Source organism: Pelodiscus sinensis, chromosome 17 (assembly GCF_052426305.1).
Source record: "Pelodiscus sinensis isolate ZL-2025 chromosome 17, ASM5242630v1, whole genome shotgun sequence".
NCBI classification, from domain to species: Eukaryota; Metazoa; Chordata; order Testudines; family Trionychidae; genus Pelodiscus; species Pelodiscus sinensis.
The window spans coordinates 36,177,955-36,198,779 of NC_143068.1; the positions used below are offsets into that span (position 1 = coordinate 36,177,955).

Consider the following 20,825-nt stretch of genomic DNA (forward strand, 5'->3'; position numbering starts at 1 on the left):
TAGAACGGGGCGGGGGGGTTATTGCTTCTCCAGGACACAGCCCAGCACAGATGTGATGTGGCTACAGGAGTCAGGGCCAGGCAGCCTCAAGCCCCTTGGGGGAGGGGTCCAGTGCCCCCCTCAACACCCGCACTCAGCTTACTCACTTCTCTCCATCTTTTTCCAGACAAGACCGCCCAGCTCCCAGGCCCTGCCCCCCAGCCAGGTGGCGTCTGCACCGCCCTCCCTTTGTCTCTCCCCGGGAAGAGCCTTGTTACCTGCCCAGGCTGGGCCCGGGTGTCTGGGCCAACACACATGCAGGTGAGTCCGTGGGAATCCCAGCCCAGTGCAGGGGACCCCGGGTTACAGAGCAAACAGCCCCCCACAACGTCACAATAGACTTTGGGGCAGTGATCTGGCTGCTCCCCTTAAAATCCAATAATGTGACACGGGGCCCCCCAAGGGTCCAGGTCACCCTCCAGTCTCCCGCCACGAAACTAGCCTGCAAGAGCCGGGTACAACCAGCCCCGTCCCTGTGCCACCCGCTCGCTCTGCCAATGGCCAGGGGCCCACCCCAGCACACACGACACCAGCGGCAGGCACCCCAGTCCTCCGGCAACAGCACTGACCCCCCTGGCTAGGAGCCTGGCTCGCACACGCCTTTTCCTGGCCACATTGCCCTAGGGACTTCGCCCTGGTGACATCGCCCTGGTGAATTCACACTGGTCACATCGCTCTGGTGACATCGCCCTGGTGAATTCACACTGGTGACATCGCTCTGGTCACATCGCTCTGGTGAATTCACACTGGTGAATTCACACTGGTCACATCGCTCTGGTGACATCGCCCTGGTGAATTCACACTGGTCACATCGCTCTGGTGACATCGCTCTGGTGACATCGCCCTGGTGAATTCACACTGGTGACATCGCTCTGGTGACATCGCCCTGGTGAATTCACACTGGTGACATCGCCCTGGTGACATCGCCCTGGTGACATCGCCCTGGTGAATTCACACTGGTGACATCGCTCTGGTGACATCGCCCTGGTGACATCGCCCTGGTGAATTCACACTGGTGACATCGCTCTGGTGACATCGCCCTGGTGAATTCACACTGGTCACATCGCTCTGGTGACATCGCCCTGGTGACATCGCCCTGGTGAATTCACACTGGTGAATTCACACTGGTGACATCGCTCTGGTGACATCGCCCTGGTGAATTCACACTGGTGAATTCACACTGGTCACATCGCTCTGGTGACATCGCCCTGGTGAATTCACACTGGTCACATCGCTCTGGTGACATCGCTCTGGTGACATCGCCCTGGTGAATTCACACTGGTGACATCGCTCTGGTGACATCGCCCTGGTGAATTCACACTGGTCACATCGCTCTGGTGACATCGCCCTGGTGACATCGCCCTGGTGAATTCACACTGGTGACATCGCCCTGCTGGCCCATCAGTGTGTGGCAGAGATGCCCACGAGTGGCCTGGGCCATAGGGGCAGCCCTGCGCTCACCCCATGGCCCTGGTACATGCCCTGGCTGGGCCAGGCCACCTGCGCCTCTCTCCTCTAGAGCAGGCCACCCAGGGACACCAGGCTCCAGGGCCTGAGGCAGGGATCTCTGCTGCTCCCCCATGCCGGCACCCTGGCACTGAGTACTCCTGGCGGGCCCTGGGCCCTCCTGCCATGGGCCTGGCTGCCCTGGGGCAGGGAGCTGCCCACAGGCTGCATGGGCAGGTCCTAAGCTGAACTGGCCAGCCCGGCGCTGATGAGGAGCAGAGAGAGCCCGAGAGCTGGGGGTCGCCCCCTGGATGTGTGGGCCCATCCCTCTGAGGGGGTGCAGTTTGGGTCAAAGCTCTGAGCACCCCCCACTGTCAGTGGCATCCGAGCAATTGTTAGGGTGAGGGGGGGCTAAGCTGTGTCCCGTTAACCCCCGTCTGCACCCCCTTAACTCCATCTGCGACCCCCCCACCGCCGTCTGCACCCCCTTAACTCCATCTGCGACCCCCCACCGCCGTCTGCACCCCCTTAACTCCATCTGCGACCCCCCCACCGCCGTCTGCACCCCCTTAACTCCATCTGCGACCCCCCCACCGCCGTCTGCACCCTCTTAACTCCATCTGCGACCCCCCACCGCCGTCTGCACCCTCTTAACTCCGTCTGCACCCCCTCATTCCGTCTGCACCCTCTTAACTCCGTTTGCACCCCCTTGCCCCTCTGCGCCCCTCGCCCCGTCTGCACCCCCTCATTCCGTCTGCACCCCCTTAACTCCATCTGTGACCCCCCCCACCGCCATCTGCACCCTCTTAGCTCCATCTGCACCCCCTCATTCCGTCTGCACCCCCTTAACTCCATCTGCGACCCCCCCACCGCCGTCTGCACCCTCTTAACTCCGTCTGCACCCCCTCATTCCGTCTGCACCCCCTTAACTCCATCTGCAACCCCCCCACCGCCGTCTGCACCCTCTTAGCTCCATCTGCACCCCCTCATTCCGTCTGCACCCTCTTAACTCCATCTGCGACCCCCCCACCGCTGTCTGCACCCTCTTAGCTCCATCTGCACCCCCTCATTCCGTCTGCACCCCCTTAACTCCATCTGCAACCCCCCCACCGCCGTCTGCACCCTCTTAGCTCCATCTGCACCCCCTCATTCCGTCTGCACCCCCTTAACTCCATCTGCGACCCCCCCACCGCCGTCTGCACCCTCTTAGCTCCATCTGCACCCCCTCATTCCGTCTGCACCCTCTTAACTCCATCTGCGACCCCCCCACCGCTGTCTGCACCCTCTTAACTCCGTCTGCACCCCCTCATTCCGTCTGCACCCTCTTAACTCCGTTTGCACCCCCTTGCCTCTCTGCGCCCCTCGCCCCGTCTGCACCCCCTCATTCCGTCTGCACCCCCTTAACTCCATCTGCGACCCCCCCACCGCCGTCTGCACCCTCTTAGCTCCATCTGCACCCCCTCATTCCGTCTGCACCCCCTTAACTCCATCTGCGACCCCCCCACCGCCGTCTGCACCCTCTTAACTCCGTCTGCACCCCCTCATTCCGTCTGCACCCCCTTAACTCCATCTGCAACCCCCCCACCGCCATCTGCACCCTCTTAGCTCCATCTGCAGCCCCTCATTCCGTCTACACCCCTTAACTCCGTCTGCACCCCCTCACCCCGTCTGCACCCCCTCTGCACCTCCTCATTCTGTCTGCACCCCCTTAACTCCATCTGTGACCCCCCACCGCCATCTGCACCCTCTTAACTCCATCTGCACCCCCTCATTCCGTCTGCGACCCCCTCACCCATCTGTGCCCCTTTAACTCCCGTTTGTGCCCCCTCACCTCTGTCTGCGCCCCTTATCCCTGTTTGCACCCCCAACCCCCATCTGCGACCCCTCATCCTTGACTGCACCCCCTTACCTCTGTGTGTGCCCTCTGACCCCCGTCTGCACCCCTTTGCCCATCTGTGCCCCTCGCCCCGTCTGCGCCCCTCACCCATGTCTGTGCCCCCTTACCCCGTCTGCGCCCCCTTACTCCATCTGCGCCCCCTTGCCCATCTGTGCCCCTCGCCCCGTCTGCACCCCTCCCTGCCCCCGGCTGGGGCGCAGAGAGCCAGGCCCAGAGCCCTGCAGGCTGGCCGGGGAAGTCCTGGGAGGAGTTTGGCTGCTCGGGGAGGGGCGGCCCAGCCCCCTTCCTGGGCGGTTCGAGGGCTGGAGTTTATAGCAGCTGGCCGGTCCCCTCCCCGCAGCCTGGACGGTCCAGCTGCGCCATGGCCGGCCTGCTCTGCCTGCTCGGGGGCTGCCTGCTCTGGGTGAGTGCTGCCCTCGCCCGGCGCTGCCCGCTGCAAGCCTGGCCCGGCTGGGCTCCCGGCGCCCCTCTGCCTCCTCGGAGCCAACTCCCTGCCCGGGCAGCCGGGGGCTGGCACCGCGCCACCTCCCCCCCGCCGGCAGAGCGCCCGCCAGCCCGGTGCCAGCCCAGGCCCCGGGGAGGGGGGGCCGGCGGGGGTCAGGCCCCGGCACTGAGCACACGGGGGCCGGCGGGGGGGACGCGGGCTGGCTGCAGTCGGCTCCCTGCCAGGTGGCTGGTTCCTCATTTCTGTGGCTGGGAATTTCCCTTCATTCTCTTGGATTTCCCGGCCCCGGCCGCTCTGCCCTGCTGCCTGGCAGCCCGGGTGGGACGGGGACGCAGGGGGGGCGGGCAGGGCCTGGGGCCCCCACTGCCCAGGCAAAGGGCCCAGCCAGAGCTGGGGCCAGGCCCCCGCCTGCTCCCTGGGTGAGGCCCAAGGCTTCGCTTTCACTTTCTTTCTGAAGTAGGGGGCTGGAGCAAGCCCCGGAGACAGAGCAAGCCCAGCCCAGCCCAGCTCCGGCCAGGGAGCCCCAGGGAGCCCCAGGGAGCAGGCCAGGCCAGGGGCAGGGCGCAGGGGCAGGGCTGGGTCCCGGGCGGGGAGCGCGCCGGCCGGCCAGGGCGGAAGGGCAGCCCGGAGGCAGCAGGGCACTGGCCGCGGGCGCCCAGCGTCGCCGGTTGCAGCTGAGCGCGCGCCAGGCCCTGGGCATGCAGCGTGAGCCAGGGCGCGGGAGCCGGCTGGCCCTTCCTGCCTCTCGGCACAGGACCTGCGCTCCAGGGTTCCCGCCCAGTTCCCGGGGCGCCAGGCCAGGCCTGCAGGGCAGAGGGGCCGGTTTCCCAGCCCGCTAGGGACGTGGGACGGCGCCGTCGGGCTCCGCGCCGCCCCTGGAAGCCCCAAGCCCGGCTCTCCGAGAGCGACCGGCGGCAGCACCGGGCCCCTGCCCTGAGAGCGGCTGCGCTGCCCATGCAGGGCTGGGGCACGTCCCGGTGGGGGAGGGGGCTCCCCAGAGCCCACAGGCTCCTCCCAGCACCGCCCCGTGTCCATCCGTGGCTCGGCCCTGCGGCAGGGAGGGCAGCTGGCAGCCCGCGGGCAGGGCAGCCGGGGTCCCGGTCCTGTCAGCGGTGCCCGGCGTCGCCCTGGCGCGGGGGAGGCAGGGCACCGGGGCGCCAGGGTCCCGTTGTGGTTCCAGCGGGCGCCGGCAGGCAGCTGCGTCTGGGAGCGCCGGGGACGCAGAGGCTGGGCAGAGCCTGTGGGAGCCAGGGGGCAGGAAGAAGGGGGGGTCCTGGCCCGCCTGAGCTCGCCGCTCTCCTCTCTTCCAGCACTGGGCGTCTGTCAGCGCCTTGGACTGCAACCTGCAGCAATACGAGCACCAGGGCACGTGCTGCAGCCGCTGCAGGCCAGGTACGGAGCCGTGTCGCGCCCCAGGCAGCCACCCCAGAGCCGGGCTGGGGCCGCAGCCTTGATCTGCTCTGGGGCGCGTGCAGGGGGGCAGGGCCGGGGGCAGCCGGCGTCCCTCCCTCCGGGGTGTGTGCAGGGGGGGCAGGGCCGGGGCAGCCGGCGTCCCTCCCTCCGGGGCGTGTGCAGGGGGGCAGGGCAGGGGCAGCCGGCGTCCCTCCCTCCGGGGCGTGTGCAGGGGGGCAGGGCAGGGGCAGCCGGCGTCCCTCCCTCCGGGGCGTGTGCAGGGGGGCAGGGCAGGGGCAGCCGGCGTCCCTCCCTCCGGGGCGTGTGCAGGGGGGCAGGGCCGGGGCAGCCGGCGTCCCTCCCTCCGGGGCGTGTGCAGGGGGGCAGGGCAGGGGCAGCCGGCGTCCCTCCCTCTGGGGCGTGTGCAGGGGGGCAGGGCCGGGGCAGCCGGCGTCCCTCCCTCTGGGGCGTTTGCAGGGGGGCAGGGCCGGGGCAGCCGGCGTCCCTCCCTCTGGGGCGTGTGCAGGGGGGCAGGGCTGGGGCAGCCGGCGTCCCTCCCTCCGGGGCGTGTGCAGGGGGGCAGGGCCGGGGCAGCCGGCGTCCCTCCCTCTGGGGCGTTTGCAGGGGGGCAGGGCCAGGGGCAGCCGGCGTCCCTCCCTCTGGGGCGTGTGCAGGGGGGCAGGGCTGGGGCAGCCGGCGTCCCTCCCTCCGGGGCGTGTGCAGGGGGGGCAGGGCCGGGGGCAGCCGGCGTCCCTCCCTCTGGGGCGTGTGCAGGGGGGCAGGGCCGGGGGCAGCCGGCGTCCCTCCCTCTGGGGCGCGTGCAGGGGGGGCAGGGCAGGGGGCAGCCGGCGTCCCTCCCTCTGGGGCGCGTGCAGGGGGGGCAGGGCAGGGGGCAGCCGGCGTCCCTCCCTCTGGGGCGTGTGCAGGGGGGCAGGGCCGGGGCAGCCGGCGTCCCTCCCTCTGGGGCGTGTGCAGGGGGGCAGGGCCGGGGCAGCCGGCGTCCCTCCCTCTGGGGCGTGTGCAGGGGGGCAGGGCCGGGGGCAGCCGGCGTCCCTCCCTCTGGGGCGTGTGCAGGGGAGGCAGGGCCAGGGGCAGCCGGCGTCCCTCCCTCTGGGGCGCGTGCAGGGGGGGCAGGGCCGGGGGCAGCCGGCGTCCCTCCCTCTGGGGCGCGTGCAGGGGGGGCAGGGCCGGGGGCAGCCGGCGTCCCTCCCTCTGGGGCGCGTGCAGGGGGGGCAGGGCCGGGGGCAGCCGGCGTCCCTCCCTCCGGGGCGTGTGCAGGGGGGCAGGGCCAGGGGCAGCCGGCGTCCCTCCCTCTGGGGCGTGTGCAGGGGGGGCAGGGCCAGGGGCAGCCGGCGTCCCTCCCTCTGGGGCGTGTGCAGGGGGGGCAGGGCCAGGGGCAGCCGGCGTCCCTCCCTCTGGGGCGTGTGCAGGGGGGGCAGGGCCAGGGGCAGCCGGCGTCCCTCCCTCTGGGGCGTGTGCAGGGGGGGCAGGGCTGGGGCAGCCGGCGTCCCTCCCTCCGGGGCGTGTGCAGGGGGGGCAGGGCCAGGGGCAGCCGGCGTCCCTCCCTCTGGGGCGTGTGCAGGGGGGGCAGGGCTGGGGCAGCCGGCGTCCCTCCCTCTGGGGCGTGTGCAGGGGGGGCAGGGCCAGGGGCAGCCGGCGTCCCTCCCTCTGGGGCGTGTGCAGGGGAGGCAGGGCCAGGGGCAGCCGGCGTCCCTCCCTCTGGGGCGTGTGCAGGGGGGGCAGGGCCAGGGGCAGCCGGCGTCCCTCCCTCTGGGGCGTGTGCAGGGGGGCAGGGCCAGGGGCAGCCGGCGTCCCTCCCTCTGGGGCGTGTGCAGGGGGGCTCAGGGCTGGGGCAGCCGGCGTCCCTCCCTCCGGGGCGTGTGCAGGGGGGGCAGGGCCGGGGCAGCCGGCGTCCCTCCCTCTGGGGCGCGTGCAGGGGGGGCAGGGCTGGGGCAGCCGGCGTCCCTCCCTCCGGGGCGTGTGCAGGGGGACAGGGCCGGGGCAGCCGGCGTCCCTCCCTCTGGGGCGTGTGCAGGGGGGCAGGGCCGGGGGCAGCCGGCGTCCCTCCCTCCGGGGCGTGTGCAGGGGGACAGGGCCGGGGCAGCCGGCGTCCCTCCCTCTGGGGCGTGTGCAGGGGGGCAGGGCCGGGGCAGCCGGCGTCCCTCCCTCTGGGGCGTGTGCAGGGGGGGCAGGGCCGGGGCAGCCGGCGTCCCTCCCTCTGGGGCGCGTGCAGGGGGGGCAGGGCTGGGGCAGCCAGCGTCCCTCCCTCTGGGGCGTGTGCAGGGGGGGCAGGGCTGGGGCAGCCGGCGTCCCTCCCTCTGGGGCGTGTGCAGGGGGGCAGGGCTGGGGCAGCCGGCGTCCCTCCCTCTGGGGCATGTGCAGGGGGGGCAGGGCTGGGGCAGCCGGCGTCCCTCCCTCTGGGGCGTGTGCAGGGGGGCAGGGCTGGGGCAGCCGGCGTCCCTCCCTTCAGGGCGCGTGCAGGAGGTGGTCGGGCAGGGCCTGGCCGTGTGGGGCCCTTGTTCTCTGGGGGCTGCCCCCCGCCCCGCCCCCCAGTAACAGGCCGTGCGCCGCGTTGCAGGCTACAAGCTGCAGTCTGACTGCACGGCGGAGAGGGAGTCCATGTGCGCAGCGTGCGAGTCGAAGCACTTCCAGCCTGGCTGGACGAAGGAGAGACACTGCTCGCCCCACAGATACTGCGACCCCAGTAGGTGCCTTGGGGGTTTCCTCCCTGGGGTAAACCGCCCCCGAGTAATGCTCAGGCCCCCCCCACTGTTGGCTCAGCCCCCGGGCCCTACAGCTGACCTGTGTCTCGCCCCTTTGCCCAGACGCGAAGCTGGTCCTGCGGCTCCCCGGGGACGCGCAGAGCGACACCAAGTGCGAGTGCGAGCTGGGGACGTTCTGCTCCTCCCACGAGTGCCAGACCTGCCTGCCCATCTCTGCCTGCCAGCCGGGCCACGGAGTCGCTCACATAGGTGAGGTGGTGCTCGGAGCCAGACAGAGCGCGCCCCAGCCGGGACCCAGCACAGCCCGAGGGGCACCCAGCCCCATGCGAGCCCCACCGAGGCTGCCCCCGAGACCTGCCAAAGCCTGCCCTGGCATGGGGCACCCAGGGGAGATGGGTACAGGCTGCAACCACTCCATGCGTCATCCCCAGATGCCGCTGTCCAAGGGCTTTGGGAGCTAGGCCCTGCCTGGCACGGCACCCTGCATGGCGCCCTGCCCCACCCTCCCCTGCATGGCGCCCTGCCCCACCCTCATCTGGCACTGTGCCCCGCCCCGCCCTCCCCTGGCACTGCGCCCTGCCCGCCCTCACCTGAACACATGTGATGGACCAGGCCGGTTTGAGCACAGCTGAGGGGGTCCACTCAGGGCAAATTGCTCAAATCCGGGGCTCCTTACAGCCCCCAGACTGGTGACCTCTCCAAACAGGCCACAAACCAGTCCCACAGAGCGCTTCAGCTGCCTGCCTGAAGCCTCCTGAGCAAAACCCCTCCGACACCCCAGCAATATCCGTGCCCCAGATGGCCCCGGGCCTATACACAGGTGGGGGGTCCTAGCACCCAATCCCACCTACCCCGAACAAGTTCTGTCCGGTTCCAAGGAACCAGCCACAGATCCCTGGTCAATTTACCCTCTGGACCTTACCCACAAATCACGCTGGGCCAACCCTTTAGCATCTAACAACTACAGGCTTATTAACACAAGAAAGAAAATCATGAGAGTAAGGTTGTTAAAGGATAGTACGTTACATGCATCGAATCTCCCAGTTCTCGATGCAGGCTCTAGCAGAGATGTTACAGCTGCTGGTTTAAAAGTTCTTGTTGCACATCCTACGATCAGGATGGGTTCACAGGTCTTCCGGGCTCTTCAATCCCTGCAGTGCTGCCTCTGGGATGAAGTGCTGAGCTGAAGACAAAAATGGAGTCAACCACATGGCCTATTTATCCCTCCTTCCTGGCCTCTTCTTGGCTGCAGCAGGTCACCTGGCCAGAGGCCAATCTCTGTGTTCCCTGCTGGCAGCCCTCAGGAGTCAACCCTCATTCTGTGTGTCCTTGGCCCATTGAGAGCCATTGTCCCACAGGGCCCTGATTAGCATGTCCATAGGCCGGGCTCTGCCCAATGCTCAACCACATGCAGAGAAATATTCAGTCTCCACACAGATTACAGATTCCTAACTCCACACACAGACATTCTACAGTCACATGACCAGCGTCCATAGGATTAGCAGATAGTGAACTTCTATTCAGCACCCCACATGGCCCCTTTTATACCATTTTTGGGGCCAGCACCCCCACCCATGGGTGCAGCAGTGACCTGGCTGCTTCCCTCCAATTCAGCAACGTGACACCCCCAACGCAAAATTGATGCAGGAAGTGATGCCAGTAACATCACTGAGGGCATCACAGGCCCCCCCCCCTCCCCCATGCTTTGGCTCTGTCTCATCAGGTGTTCTAACCCAATGTTGGAAACAACAGCACAGAGCTGGATCAGCGTATGAGATGATTTTGCCCCGAGCTGAAGAAAGTAGTGACTTTATCTAGGCCAGCTCTGGCAACTCTCTGAACCACAATTAACATTGTGTGAATGCAGGTATTCCCATCCCAAATAGTGAAGGCATTTTTGCACTTAGCCATGAAAACAGAATGGTGGCGTGCCTCAGTTTCCCTTTTCACACAGGACCTTCTGGCTGGAACCTTTTTTGTCCTGTAATAAGTTCCAATATCACACTGTCCCCTTACATACCGGCTGTCGTTCGGTACATCTCCAGACAGATCACATGGTATTTCCATAGGATCATGCCCATTGTATACCTCTACAATTCTCTGCAACAATAATCCATTGGTTACAAGAATTAACATCAGTAACAAGAACAATCCTATCCCAGGTGTATACTGAAATTCCCCATCAGGCCCCTTCTCTGGCCCCACACCATTGCAGTTTTGGCCCTTCAGGTTTAAACTGCAAATCTTCTTGGCCAAAGCAAGTCCTGCCCCTCCCCCTTGTCCTGTGGGCTCCAGGCCTGAAACCTCTGGCCTGCCCAAGACAATGGGCTGGCTGGGCGTGACTCCCTGGCTCACAATGGCCCTGGAATTCTCCCCCTTCCCCCACTCAGTGGGGTAACAGCAGTGAGCTGTAGACTCCCAAGTCTCTCCTCTGTCCCTCTCTAACCTCTGTTTCCACATGGAACCAGATATCCACTTCCCTGATTGAGTATGAGTGTCCACCGTGTCCAGAGATGGGAGCATAACTGCCATCTCCTGCATCCTAGGGAGGGTGACCACACAGCTGTTCTGCTCTGCACACTTGGCTACACAGCCCTTCTCCTGAATCTGAGACACTAACTTCCCACTCTCCTCCTTCACCTGGGAACAATCCTGTTCCACACACACTGACTTCCCAGCAAGCTGGTCACACACAGTCACTGGGTTAGCAGCCTGCTCCAGTTCTCTGGATGTTCCTGCCTCTTCTGGAACAACCCTCAGTCCCTCCGAGACCTCTCCACCACCATCCACACTGGGTTTCCCTAAACCCAAGTCAGTGGAGTCACTGTTAACAGACAAATTCTGTCTGTCAGGCACCAAAACAAGTGCCTCACACAACAAGCCACTGCCCCTTACAGGCAGAGCTTTCTCCTGAATGCCTTCTCCCAGCAAGGCCCTGTCACCTCTCTCAGTCACAGCAAACTGCTTGCTACAAGCACTGCCAGGACTCTCCTCCCTATGAGCTTCCTTAGGCAGCAGTTCACCCTTCCCTGGCTCTGCAGCAGCCTTGCCCTGCTGAGCCACAACCAACTCCTCCTGCAATTCCCTAACTCCCTGAGTCATCTCTGGCCCCTCTGGTGGATTCACAGACAATCCCCTCTCAGGCACACAGACAGACCCACAAGAGACAGGGTCAGAGGCACCTTCTCTCCCTTTGCAGCGCTCTAGATGGCTGTAAACGTCCACACCATCATTAGGCTCCAGAGTTAACACGCCCTCATTCTCTCCTTGTGCCTGGGCTAAGGGGTCACCCTGGTCCCACAGAGTCACTCCCCCCTCTTCCAGCAACACAGCAGCATCAGGCACAATATCAGTGTCCCCACTGTCCGGTCTCTGGGGTTCTGGCCAGACACTGCCTGGATCTACCCAAGTCACAGCATCCTCCTCCCCAGCAGACACAAACGTGACAACGCAGCACTCGGCTCAGTGTGTCCTCTTCATGGCTGCCCAGCCCAGACTGGCCATTGTCTGTGGCTGGTGCTGGGGCACCCCCCAGGCAGTGCTACAGACACCGGCCAGCAGGGGGCAGCCCCACTGAACGCCCCACAGCGTGGGCCCAGGGTCTGCAGAGTAGACAGCCCCCCCCCATAACACCCGCCCTCCCCCACACGGCACCCCGACCCGCCCTCCCCCGACACTGCGCCCCCCATGGCGCCCTGCCCCGCCCTCCCCTGACACTGCGCCCCGCCCATGGCGCCCTGCCCCGCCCTCCCCTGACACTGCGCCCCGCCCATGGCACCCTGCCCCGCCCTCCCCTGACACTGCGCCCCGCCCATGGCGCCCTGCCCCGCCCTCCCCTGACACTGCGCCCCGCCCATGGCACCCTGCCCCGCCCTCCCCTGGCACTGCGCCCCGCCCATGGCGCCCTGCCCCGCCCTCCCCTGGCACTGCGCCCCGCCCATGGCACCCTGCCCCGCCCTCCCCTGGCACTGCGCCCTGCCCATGGCACCCCGACCCGCCCTCCCCCGGCACTGCGCCCCGCCCATGGCACCCCGACCCGCCCTCCCCTGGCACTGCACCCCCCATGGCGCCCTGCCCCGCCCTCCCCTGGCACTGCGCCCCGCCCATGGCACCCTGCCCCGCCCTCCCCTGGCACTGCGCCCTGCCCATGGCACCCCGACCCGCCCTCCCCCGGCATTGCACCCCCCATGGCGCCCTGCCCCGCCCTCCCCTGACACTGCGCCCTGCCCATGGCACCCCGACCCGCCCTCCCCCGGCATTGCACCCCCCATGGCGCCCTGCCCCGCCCTCCCCTGGCACTGCGCCCCGCCCATGGCGCCCTGCCCCGCCCTCCCCTGGCACTGCGCCCCGCCCATGGCGCCCTGCCCCGCCCTCCCCTGGCACTGCGCCCCACCCATGGCACCCCGACCCGCCCTCCTCTGGCACTGCACCCCGCCCATGGCACCCCGACCCGCCCTCCCCTGGCACTGCGCCCCGCCCTCCTCTGGCACTGCGCCCCACCCATGGCAACCCGACCCGCCCTCCTCTGGCACTGCACCCCGCCCATGGCACCCTGCCCCGCCCTCCCCTGACACTGCACCCCCCATGGCGCCCTGCCCCGCCCTCCCCTGACACTGCACCCCCCATGGCGCCCTGCCCCGCCCTCCCCTGACACTGCACCCCGCCCGTGGCGCCCTGCCCCGCCCTCCCCTGACACTGCGCCCCGCCCATGGCACCCTGCCCCGCCCTCCCCTGACACTGCGCCCCGCCCATGGCACCCTGCCCCGCCCTCCCCTGGCACTGCACCACCCATGGCACCCCGACCCGCCCTCCTCTGGCACTGCACCCCGCCCATGGCGCCCTGCCCCGCCCTCCCCTGGCACTGCACCACCCATGGCACCCCGACCCGCCCTCCTCTGGCACTGCACCCCGCCCATGGCGCCCTGCCCCGCCCTCCCCTGACACTGCGCCCCACCCATGGCACCCTGCCCCGCCCTCCCCTGACACTGCGCCCCGCCCATGGCACCCTGCCCCGCCCTCCCCTGGCACTGCACCACCCATGGCACCCCGACCCGCCCTCCCCTGACACTGCGCCCCGCCCATGGCACCCTGCCCCGCCCTCCCCTGACACTGCGCCCCGCCCATGGCGCCCTGCCCCGCCCTCCCCTGACACTGCGCCCCCCCATGGCGCCCTGCCCTGGCACTGCGCTCCCCCCATGGCGCTCTGCCCCGCCCTTCCCTGGCACTGCGCCCCCCCCATGGCGCTCTGCCCCGCCCTTCCCTGGCACTGCACCCCCCCCATGGCGCTCTGCCCTGGCACTGCGCCCCCCCCATGGCGCTCTGCCCCGCCCTTCCCTGGCACTGCGCCCCCCCATGGCGCCCTGCCCTGGCACTGCGCCCCGCTCTGCTCATGGCGCACTCTGCTCCTTTCCAGCCAACATCTCCTCGGACACTGTCTGTGAGCCGTGTGCACACGGCTACTTCTCCAGCAACTCCTCCGCCTCCGAGCCCTGCCGCCGCTGGACCAGGTACAATGGCACGGCCCTCCGGCCCCACTCCCCCGGGGCCCTGACGGGGTGACACGGGGGCAGGGGCAGGAGCTGTGGCAGGGGCCCGGGGGGGGTGACACGGGGGGCGGGGGCAGGAGCTGTGGCAGGGGCCCTGGGGGGGTGACACGGGGGGCGGGGGCAGGAGCTGTGGCAGGTTCTCTGGGGGGTGACGGGGGGCGGGGGCAGGAGCTGTGGCAGGTTCTCTGGGGGGTGACACGGGGGGCGGGGGCAGGAGCTGTGGCAAGGTCTCTGGGGGGGTGACACGGGGGGCGGGGGCAGGAGCTGTGGCAGGGGCCCTGGGGGGGGTGACACGGGGGGCGGGGGCAGGAGCTGTGGCAGGGGCCCTGGGGGGGTGACACGGGGGGCGGGGGCAGGAGCTGTGGCAGGGGCCCTGGGGGGGTGACACGGGGGGCGGGGGCAGGAGCTGTGGCAGGTTCTCTGGGGGGTGACACGGGGGGCGGGGGCAGGAGCTGTGGCAGGGGCCCTGGGGGGTGACGGGGGCGGGGGCAGGAGCTGTGGCAGGGGCCCTGGGGGTGACGGGGGGCGGGGGCAGGAGCTGTGGCAGGGGCCCTGGGGGTGACGGGGGGCGGGGGCAGGAGCTGTGGCAGGGGCCCTGGGGGGGTGACACGGGGGGCGGGGGCAGGAGCTGTGGCAGGTTCTCTGGGGGGTGACGGGGGGCGGGGGCAGGAGCTGTGGCAGGTTCTCTGGGGGGTGACACGGGGGGCGGGGGCAGGAGCTGTGGCAAGGTCTCTGGGGGGGTGACACGGGGGGTGGGGGCAGGAGCTGTGGCAGGGTCTCTGGGGGGGGTGACACGGGGGGCGGGGGCAGGAGCTGTGGCAGGGGCCCTGGGGGGGTGACACGGGGGGCGGGGGCAGGAGCTGTGGCAAGGTCTCTGGGGGGGTGACACGGGGGGCGGGGGCAGGAGCTGTGGCAGGGGCCCTGGGGGGGGTGACACGGGGGGCGGGGGCAGGAGCTGTGGCAGGGGCCCTGGGGGGGTGACACGGGGGGCGGGGGCAGGAGCTGTGGCAGGGGCCCTGGGGGGGTGACACGGGGGGCGGGGGCAGGAGCTGTGGCAGGTTCTCTGGGGGGTGACACGGGGGGCGGGGGCAGGAGCTGTGGCAGGGGCCCTGGGGGGTGACGGGGGCGGGGGCAGGAGCTGTGGCAGGGGCCCTGGGGGGTGACGGGGGGCGGGGGCAGGAGCTGTGGCAGGGGCCCTGGGGGTGACGGGGGGCGGGGGCAGGAGCTGTGGCAGGGGCCCTGGGGGGGTGACACGGGGGGCGGGGGCAGGAGCTGTGCCGGGGCCCTGGGGGGTGACGGGGGCGGGGGCAGGAGCTGTGCCGGGGCCCTGGGGGGTGACGGGGGGCGGGGGCAGGAGCTGTGGCAGGTTCTCTGGGGGGTGACACGGGGGGCGGGGGCAGGAGCTGTGCCGGGGCCCTGGGGGGTGACGGGGGCGGGGGCAGGAGCTGTGCCGGGGCCCTGGGGGTGACGTGAGGAGTGGGGGGGTGCAGGGTCAGAGCCCCCTGTGAGGTTGGCTGAGAGCCACTGAGCCAAACTGGAAACCGCTTCCTACCCGGGGTGCTGCAGCCCCCCTCCCCCACGCCCCTCCCTCCTGCCCCTCTGGCTGCCTGCCCTGCCTGCGGCGCCTCCGCACGGGATCCCTCCCCTCAGCCTGGCCGCCTGCGCTGCACGGCGGAGACACACGGGCCCCATAGTCCCCAGGGGGCGGAGCTGGCCCCGCATGGCCCCCATAGGCACCGGGGGGCGGAGCTGGCCCCGCATGGCCCCCATAGGCACCGGGGGGCGGAGCTGGCCCCGCATGGCCCCCATAGGCACCGGGGGGGCGGAGCTGGCCCCGCATGGCCCCCATAGGCACCGGGGGGCGGAGCTGGCCCCGCATGGCCCCCATAGGCACCGGGGGGCGGAGCTGGCCCCGCATGGCCCCCATAGGCACCGGGGGGGGGGGCGGAGCTGGCCCCGCATGGCCCCCATAGGCACCGGGGGGGGGGCGGAGCTGGCCCCGCATGGCCCCCATAGGCACCGGGGGGCGGAGCTGGCCCCGCATGGCCCCCATAGGCACCGGGGGGGGCGGAGCTGGCCCCGCATGGCCCCCATAGGCACCGGGGGGGCGGAGCTGGCCCCGCATGGCCCCCATAGGCACCGGGGGCAGAAAATGACCCCGCATGGCCCCCATAGGCACCGGGGGGCGGAGCTGGCCCCGCATGGCCCCCCATAGGCACCGGGGGCAGAAAATGACCCCACATGGCCCCCATAGGCACCGGGGGGCGGAGCTGGCCCCGCATGACCCCCATAGGCACCGGGGGGCGGAGCTGGCCCCGCATGGCCCCCATAGGCACCGGGGGGTGGAGCTGGCCCCGCATGGCCCCCATAGGCACCGGGGGGCGGAGCTGGCCCCGCATGGCCCCCATAGGCACTGGGGGGCAGAGCTGGCCCCGCATGGCCCCCATAGGCACCGGGGGGGGCGGAGCTGGCCCCGCATGGCCCCCATAGGCACCGGGGGGCGGAGCTGGCCCCGCATGGCCCCCATAGGCACCGGGGGGGGCGGAGCTGGCCCCGCATGGCCCCCATAGGCACCGGGGGGCGGAGCTGGCCCCGCATGGCCCCCATAGGCACCGGGGGGGGGCGGAGCTGGCCCCACATGGCCCCCATAGGCACCGGGGGGCGGAGCTGGCCCCGCATGGCCCCCATAGGCACCGGGGGGCAGAGCTGGCCCCGCATGGCCCCCATAGGCACCGGGGGGGGGGGCGGAGCTGGCCCCGCATGGCCCCCATAGGCACCGGGGGGGGGGCGGAGCTGGCCCCACATGGCCCCCATAGGCACCGGGGGAGCCCCCCACCCGTTCACAGCTGCTGCCCGCGGGCAGGTGCGCGGTTGCCCCGGCTCCGGGCCTGACCCGGCTCTGCCGTCTCTGCAGCTGCGAGGCGCAGGGGCTGCTGGTGAAGGCCAACGGGACGAGCCGCGTGGACGTGCTTTGTGGTGAGTGCCGAGCTCCGGGCCCTGCCAGGGGGCACAGGCGGCAGGGGGAGGGGATTTGGGGGTCCTTGGGGGGGAGCCCCTTGGGGCCTGATCCCGCCAGCTCTCTGGCACGGGCCCCTTGTGCCACCTGCCCCGATGCTCACCCTGGGCCCGGCTCCCCGTGCGTCCTGCCAGCGCAGGGTCCTGGCTGCTGCCCTCCGGGTTCTCCCTGGTCCCCGCCGCTGCCCCCCAGAGCTGGCTGCATTTCCCTGCAGACCCAGGGCCCCAGCAGCGGGTGCCCCGGGGGCGGGCGTCGCGCTGGCGCGCAGGGCTCAGTCGCCGTCCCCTCCTCTCTCGCCAGAGCCCAGGCGCAGCCGCTCCCCGGCGCTGGTGCTGATCCCCGTCGTTGTGGCCACCACCTGCCTCGTGGGGCTCGGCCTCCTCCTGTGTCGGAAAGGTGAGCGCCGGGCGGCGTCGGGCCCACGCAGGGCACCCCCGCCAGTGCTCCCTGCCCATAGCGCCCTGGGCACACGGGCACCACGGCAGAGCTCAGCTGGCTCCCTCCTGTGGCCCCCCCCGGTGGCTGTGCTGGGCAGGGGTCTGGGCTGGCCGGGGGACAGGGTTAGCAGGGGGGTGCTGGGCGGGGGGGCAGGGTTGGCGGGGGGGCGCTGGGCGGGGGCCTGGGCTGGGCGGGCAGGGTTGGCAGGGGGGCACTGGGCGGGGGGGCTGGGCTGGGCGGCAGGGGAGTGCTGGGCGGGGTGCTGGGCTGGGTGGGAGGGCAGGGTTGGCAGGGGGGGGACTGGCTGGGGGCTGGGCTGGGCAGGGGGTGGGACTGGGGGGGGCTGGGCGGGGGACTGGCCGGGGGGGCAGGGCTGCGGGGGGACTGGCTGGGGGGCAGGCGGAGTGGGGGGCTGGGCTGGGACGGGGGCGCTGGGCGGGGCACTGGCCGGGGGGGCAGGGCTGGGGGGGATATGGCTGGGGGGGCAGGTGGAGCGGGGGGCTGGGCTGGGAGCGCGCTGGGCGGGGGACTGGCCGGGGGGGCAGGGCTGGGGGGGGAATGGCTGGGGGGGCAGGCGGAGCGGGGGGCTGGGCTGGGGGTGGGACTGGGGGGGCGCTGGGCGGGGGACTGGCCGGAGGGCAGGGCTGGGGGGGACTGGGGGGGCAGGGCTGGGGGGGATATGGCTGGGGGGGCAGGTGGAGCGGGGGGCTGGGCTGGGACTGGGGGCGCGCTGGGCGGGGGACTGGCTGGGGGGGCAGGGCTGGGGGGGGAATGGCTGGGGGGGCAGGTGGAGCGGGGGGCTGGGCTGGGGGTGGGACTGGGGGGGCGCTGGGCGGGGGACTGGCCGGAGGGCAGGGCTGGGGGGGACTGGGGGGGCAGGGCTGGGGGGGATATGGCTGGGGGGGCAGGTGGAGCGGGGGGCTGGGCTGGGACTGGGGCGCGCTGGGCGGGGGACTGGCTGGGGGGGCAGGGCTGGGGGGGGAATGGCTGGGGGGGCAGGTGGAGCGGGGGGCTGGGCTGGGGGTGGGACTGGGGGGGCGCTGGGCGGGGGACTGGCCGGGGGGGCAGGGCTGGGGGGGAATGGCTGGGGGGGCAGGTGGAGTGGGGGGCTGGGCTGGGAGCGCGCTGGGCGGGGGACTGGCTGGGGGGGCAGGGCTGGGGGGGAATGGCTGGGGGGGCAGGTGGAGCGGGGGGCTGGGCTGGGGGTGGGACTGGGGGGGCGCTGGGCGGGGGACTGGCCGGGGGGCAGGCGGAGCGGGGGGCTGGGCTGGGGGTGGGACTGGGGGGGCAGGGCTGGGGGGGGAATGGCTGGGGGGGCAGGTGGAGCGGGGGGCTGGGCTGGGGGTGGGACTGGGGGGGCGCTGGGCGGGGGACTGGCCGGGGGGGCAGGAGGAGCGGGGGGCTGGGCTGGGCAGGCCGGGGCTCTCACTCCCCCTGTCTCTGTTCCTGGTCTAGGTTGCCGGCCGTGGGTGCAGAAGCAGGTGGGTGCCCGGCGCCGCCCCCACTTCTGGGGTGGGAAAGCAGCTGCCAGGACCCGGCCCCACGCGGGGCTCCCCTCCCGGCCCCAGGGACAGGCCGGATGCTCGGCCCTGGGGCCACTGACTGGGCCAGAGGGGAGGAGGGAGGCAGCCTGGGCCCTGGCCCAGCCCTGCCTGAGGGCGCCCCGTGACGGGGGGGGGGGGGGGGGGGGGGAGGGTCTGGGGCAGGGTCCCTGCATCTCCCCCCTCGAATCCCGCAGCAGCCCAGCAGGGGGCAGCAGGAGCCTGAACAAAGGCAAAGGGCTCATCAGCCCCACGCTGCCTGTTGGAGGGGCTGCCACAGGACCCCCACTTGCCCCCTCTGCCCCCACCGTCCCCTCACCTGCCCCCACTTGCCCCCTCTGCCCCCCCTTTCCCCCCACCTGCCCCCTCTGCCCCCACTGTCCCCTCACCTGCCCCCACTTGCCCCCTCTGCCCCCACCGTCCCCTCACCTGCCCCCACTTGCCCCCTCTGCCCCCACCGTCCCCTCACCTGCCCCCACTTGCCCCCTCTGCCCCCACCGTCCCCTCACCTGCCCCCACTTGCCCCCACCTGCCCCCCTTTTCCCCCCACCTGCCCCCTCTGCCCCCACCTTCCCCCCACTTGTCCCCTCTGCCCCCACTGTCCCCTCACCTGCCCCCACTTGCCCCCCTTTTCCCCCCCACCTGCCCCGTCTGCCCCCACCTTCCCCCCACTTGCCCCCTCTGCCCCCACCGTCCCCTCACCTGCCCCCACTTGCCCCCACCTGCCCCCCCTTTCCCTCCACCTGCCCCCTCTGCCCCCACTGTCCCCACCTTCCCCTCACCTGTCCCCACTTGCCCCCTCTGCCCCCACTGTCCCCTCACCTGCCCCCTCTGTCCCCACCTTGTCCCCACCTTCCCCTCACCTGTCCCCACTGCCCAGCAGGCTGTGGAGCTGCCGGAGCCCGTGGAGATCGTGCTGCTGCCGCCGGCGGCCAAGGAGGTGTGCGAGGAGCATGACGAGCGCCAGGACTTCCCCGTCCAGGAGACCCTGATGGGGCGCCAGCCGGTGGCGCAGGAGGACGGCAAGGAGAGTCGCATCTCGGAGCAGGAGCGGCTGTGAGGCCTGGCGTGGGGAGCAGCTGCCTCCCTCGGCGCACCCAGGCCCCTGCTCTGGGCCGCGGGCAGCGCGATGGGCCAAGCACTCCCGGCACGCACAGGGGCCCTGGCCGACCCCGTTTCACCGCACACAGAAAGGACTCGCGCCAGGGCCGGCAGGGAGCCCCAGCGTCCGGCCGCCTCTTGCTGCGCCGGCCTGACGTGCTGCGCCCCACGCCCGGACGTGATGGCGCACTCACCGCTCGGCGTGCGGCGGAAGAGCCAGCCTTCTCCTCCTGGGCCGCCCAAGTGCAGAATAAAGGTTGCTCTGTGCACCGAGGCATGCGCAAATGTGCACGCACACTCCCTGTGAGCACACTCCCGCTCGCTCAGCCGTGTGCACACGCGGGGCAGGGCCGTGCACCACACGTGTGCGGACGTGTGCCCACGCTGCCCCCTGCTGCCCTGAAGGAGAGCCGCTGGGCTGAGCCCCCCGCCAGCCCTCGGGAGGAGCTGGCCTATTTGCTGCCGACAGGTTGACATTTCCGCGGGACCGGCTCCTCTCCCCGGGCTGTGGCGCCGTGACAACGGGAACAGTGACGCTCCAGCACGCGCTGGCACACGGCCGCTATTCACGGGTCCTTCTCCTGGCCACCCGCCCGGCTCTCGTGGAGTCACTCGGCGGCCCCTCCCTTGCGGAGTCACTCGGCAGCCCCTCCCGCCCAGGCTACGTGGGCACTACGGGGTTCTCCCGGGTATCTGGGCAAAGCTACAGGGCGCCCAGGGAAGGCGTCGGCTCTTCTGCGGGGGAGCAGGCGAGCGGCTGCGGCGGCAAGGACGACGGGCTGTTCCGGGACGTTCACAATTTGCGGAGAACAGTGTAGTGGCAACACAGCCCCGCGTCACCCGGTGGCCCCTCCACGCCCCGGGGCCGGACTCACGCGGCAGAGCTAGGACTTGCAGGGCCTGGCACGGAGCCGGGCAGCCCTGGAGCCCAGGTGGCCCTGCCAGGAGCAGTGGTTGCCAGTGCCAGAGACAAAGGGCAGCTGGGGGGCTGCCAGGAGCCAGCGAGACCCAGGCCAGCTCTGGGGACTGGCCCTGCCGCCCCCACACGCTGCGCCACGTTCCCTCACAGCCCCACACAGCCCCCCCCCCCGCCCCCCGCGGAGGCCGGGATAACAGCAAAGACTGCCTGCTGGGGAGATGGGGGGCAGAGGCGCCAGAGGAGATGGGGGCAGGGCCCACTGGGGAGATGGGGGGCAGAGGCGCCAGAGGAGATGGGGGCAGGGCCCACTGGGGAGATGGGG

The 20,825-nt window shown here is 71.1% G+C and overlaps 1 protein-coding gene across 1 annotated transcript; it reads left to right on the forward strand.

The window, feature by feature from the left end:
* Positions 1-3,656: 3,656 nt before the first annotated feature.
* On the forward strand, positions 3,657-19,858 carry CD40 (CD40 molecule). The gene is made up of 9 exons (XM_075916195.2): positions 3,657-3,785; positions 5,138-5,219; positions 7,798-7,923; positions 8,045-8,191; positions 13,356-13,449; positions 16,403-16,464; positions 16,805-16,900; positions 18,398-18,423; positions 19,367-19,858. Exons 1-9 carry the CDS (start codon positions 3,744-3,746, stop codon positions 19,541-19,543), a joined length of 852 nt encoding a protein of 283 aa, XP_075772310.2. The 5' UTR covers positions 3,657-3,743; the 3' UTR covers positions 19,544-19,858.
* The last annotated feature ends 967 nt before the right edge of the window (positions 19,859-20,825 follow it).

Bases quoted from the DNA above. Each gene is read 5' to 3' on its own strand.
- CD40 (XM_075916195.2), top strand. From the start codon at position 3,744: ATGGCCGGCCTGCTCTGCCTGCTCGGGGGCTGCCTGCTCTGG. The intron at 8,192-13,355 runs GTGAGGTGGTGC...GCTCCTTTCCAG, and splicing joins CCACGGAGTCGCTCACATAG to CCAACATCTCCTCGGACACT. The intron at 16,901-18,397 runs GTGAGCGCCGGG...TTCCTGGTCTAG, and splicing joins CCTCCTCCTGTGTCGGAAAG to GTTGCCGGCCGTGGGTGCAG.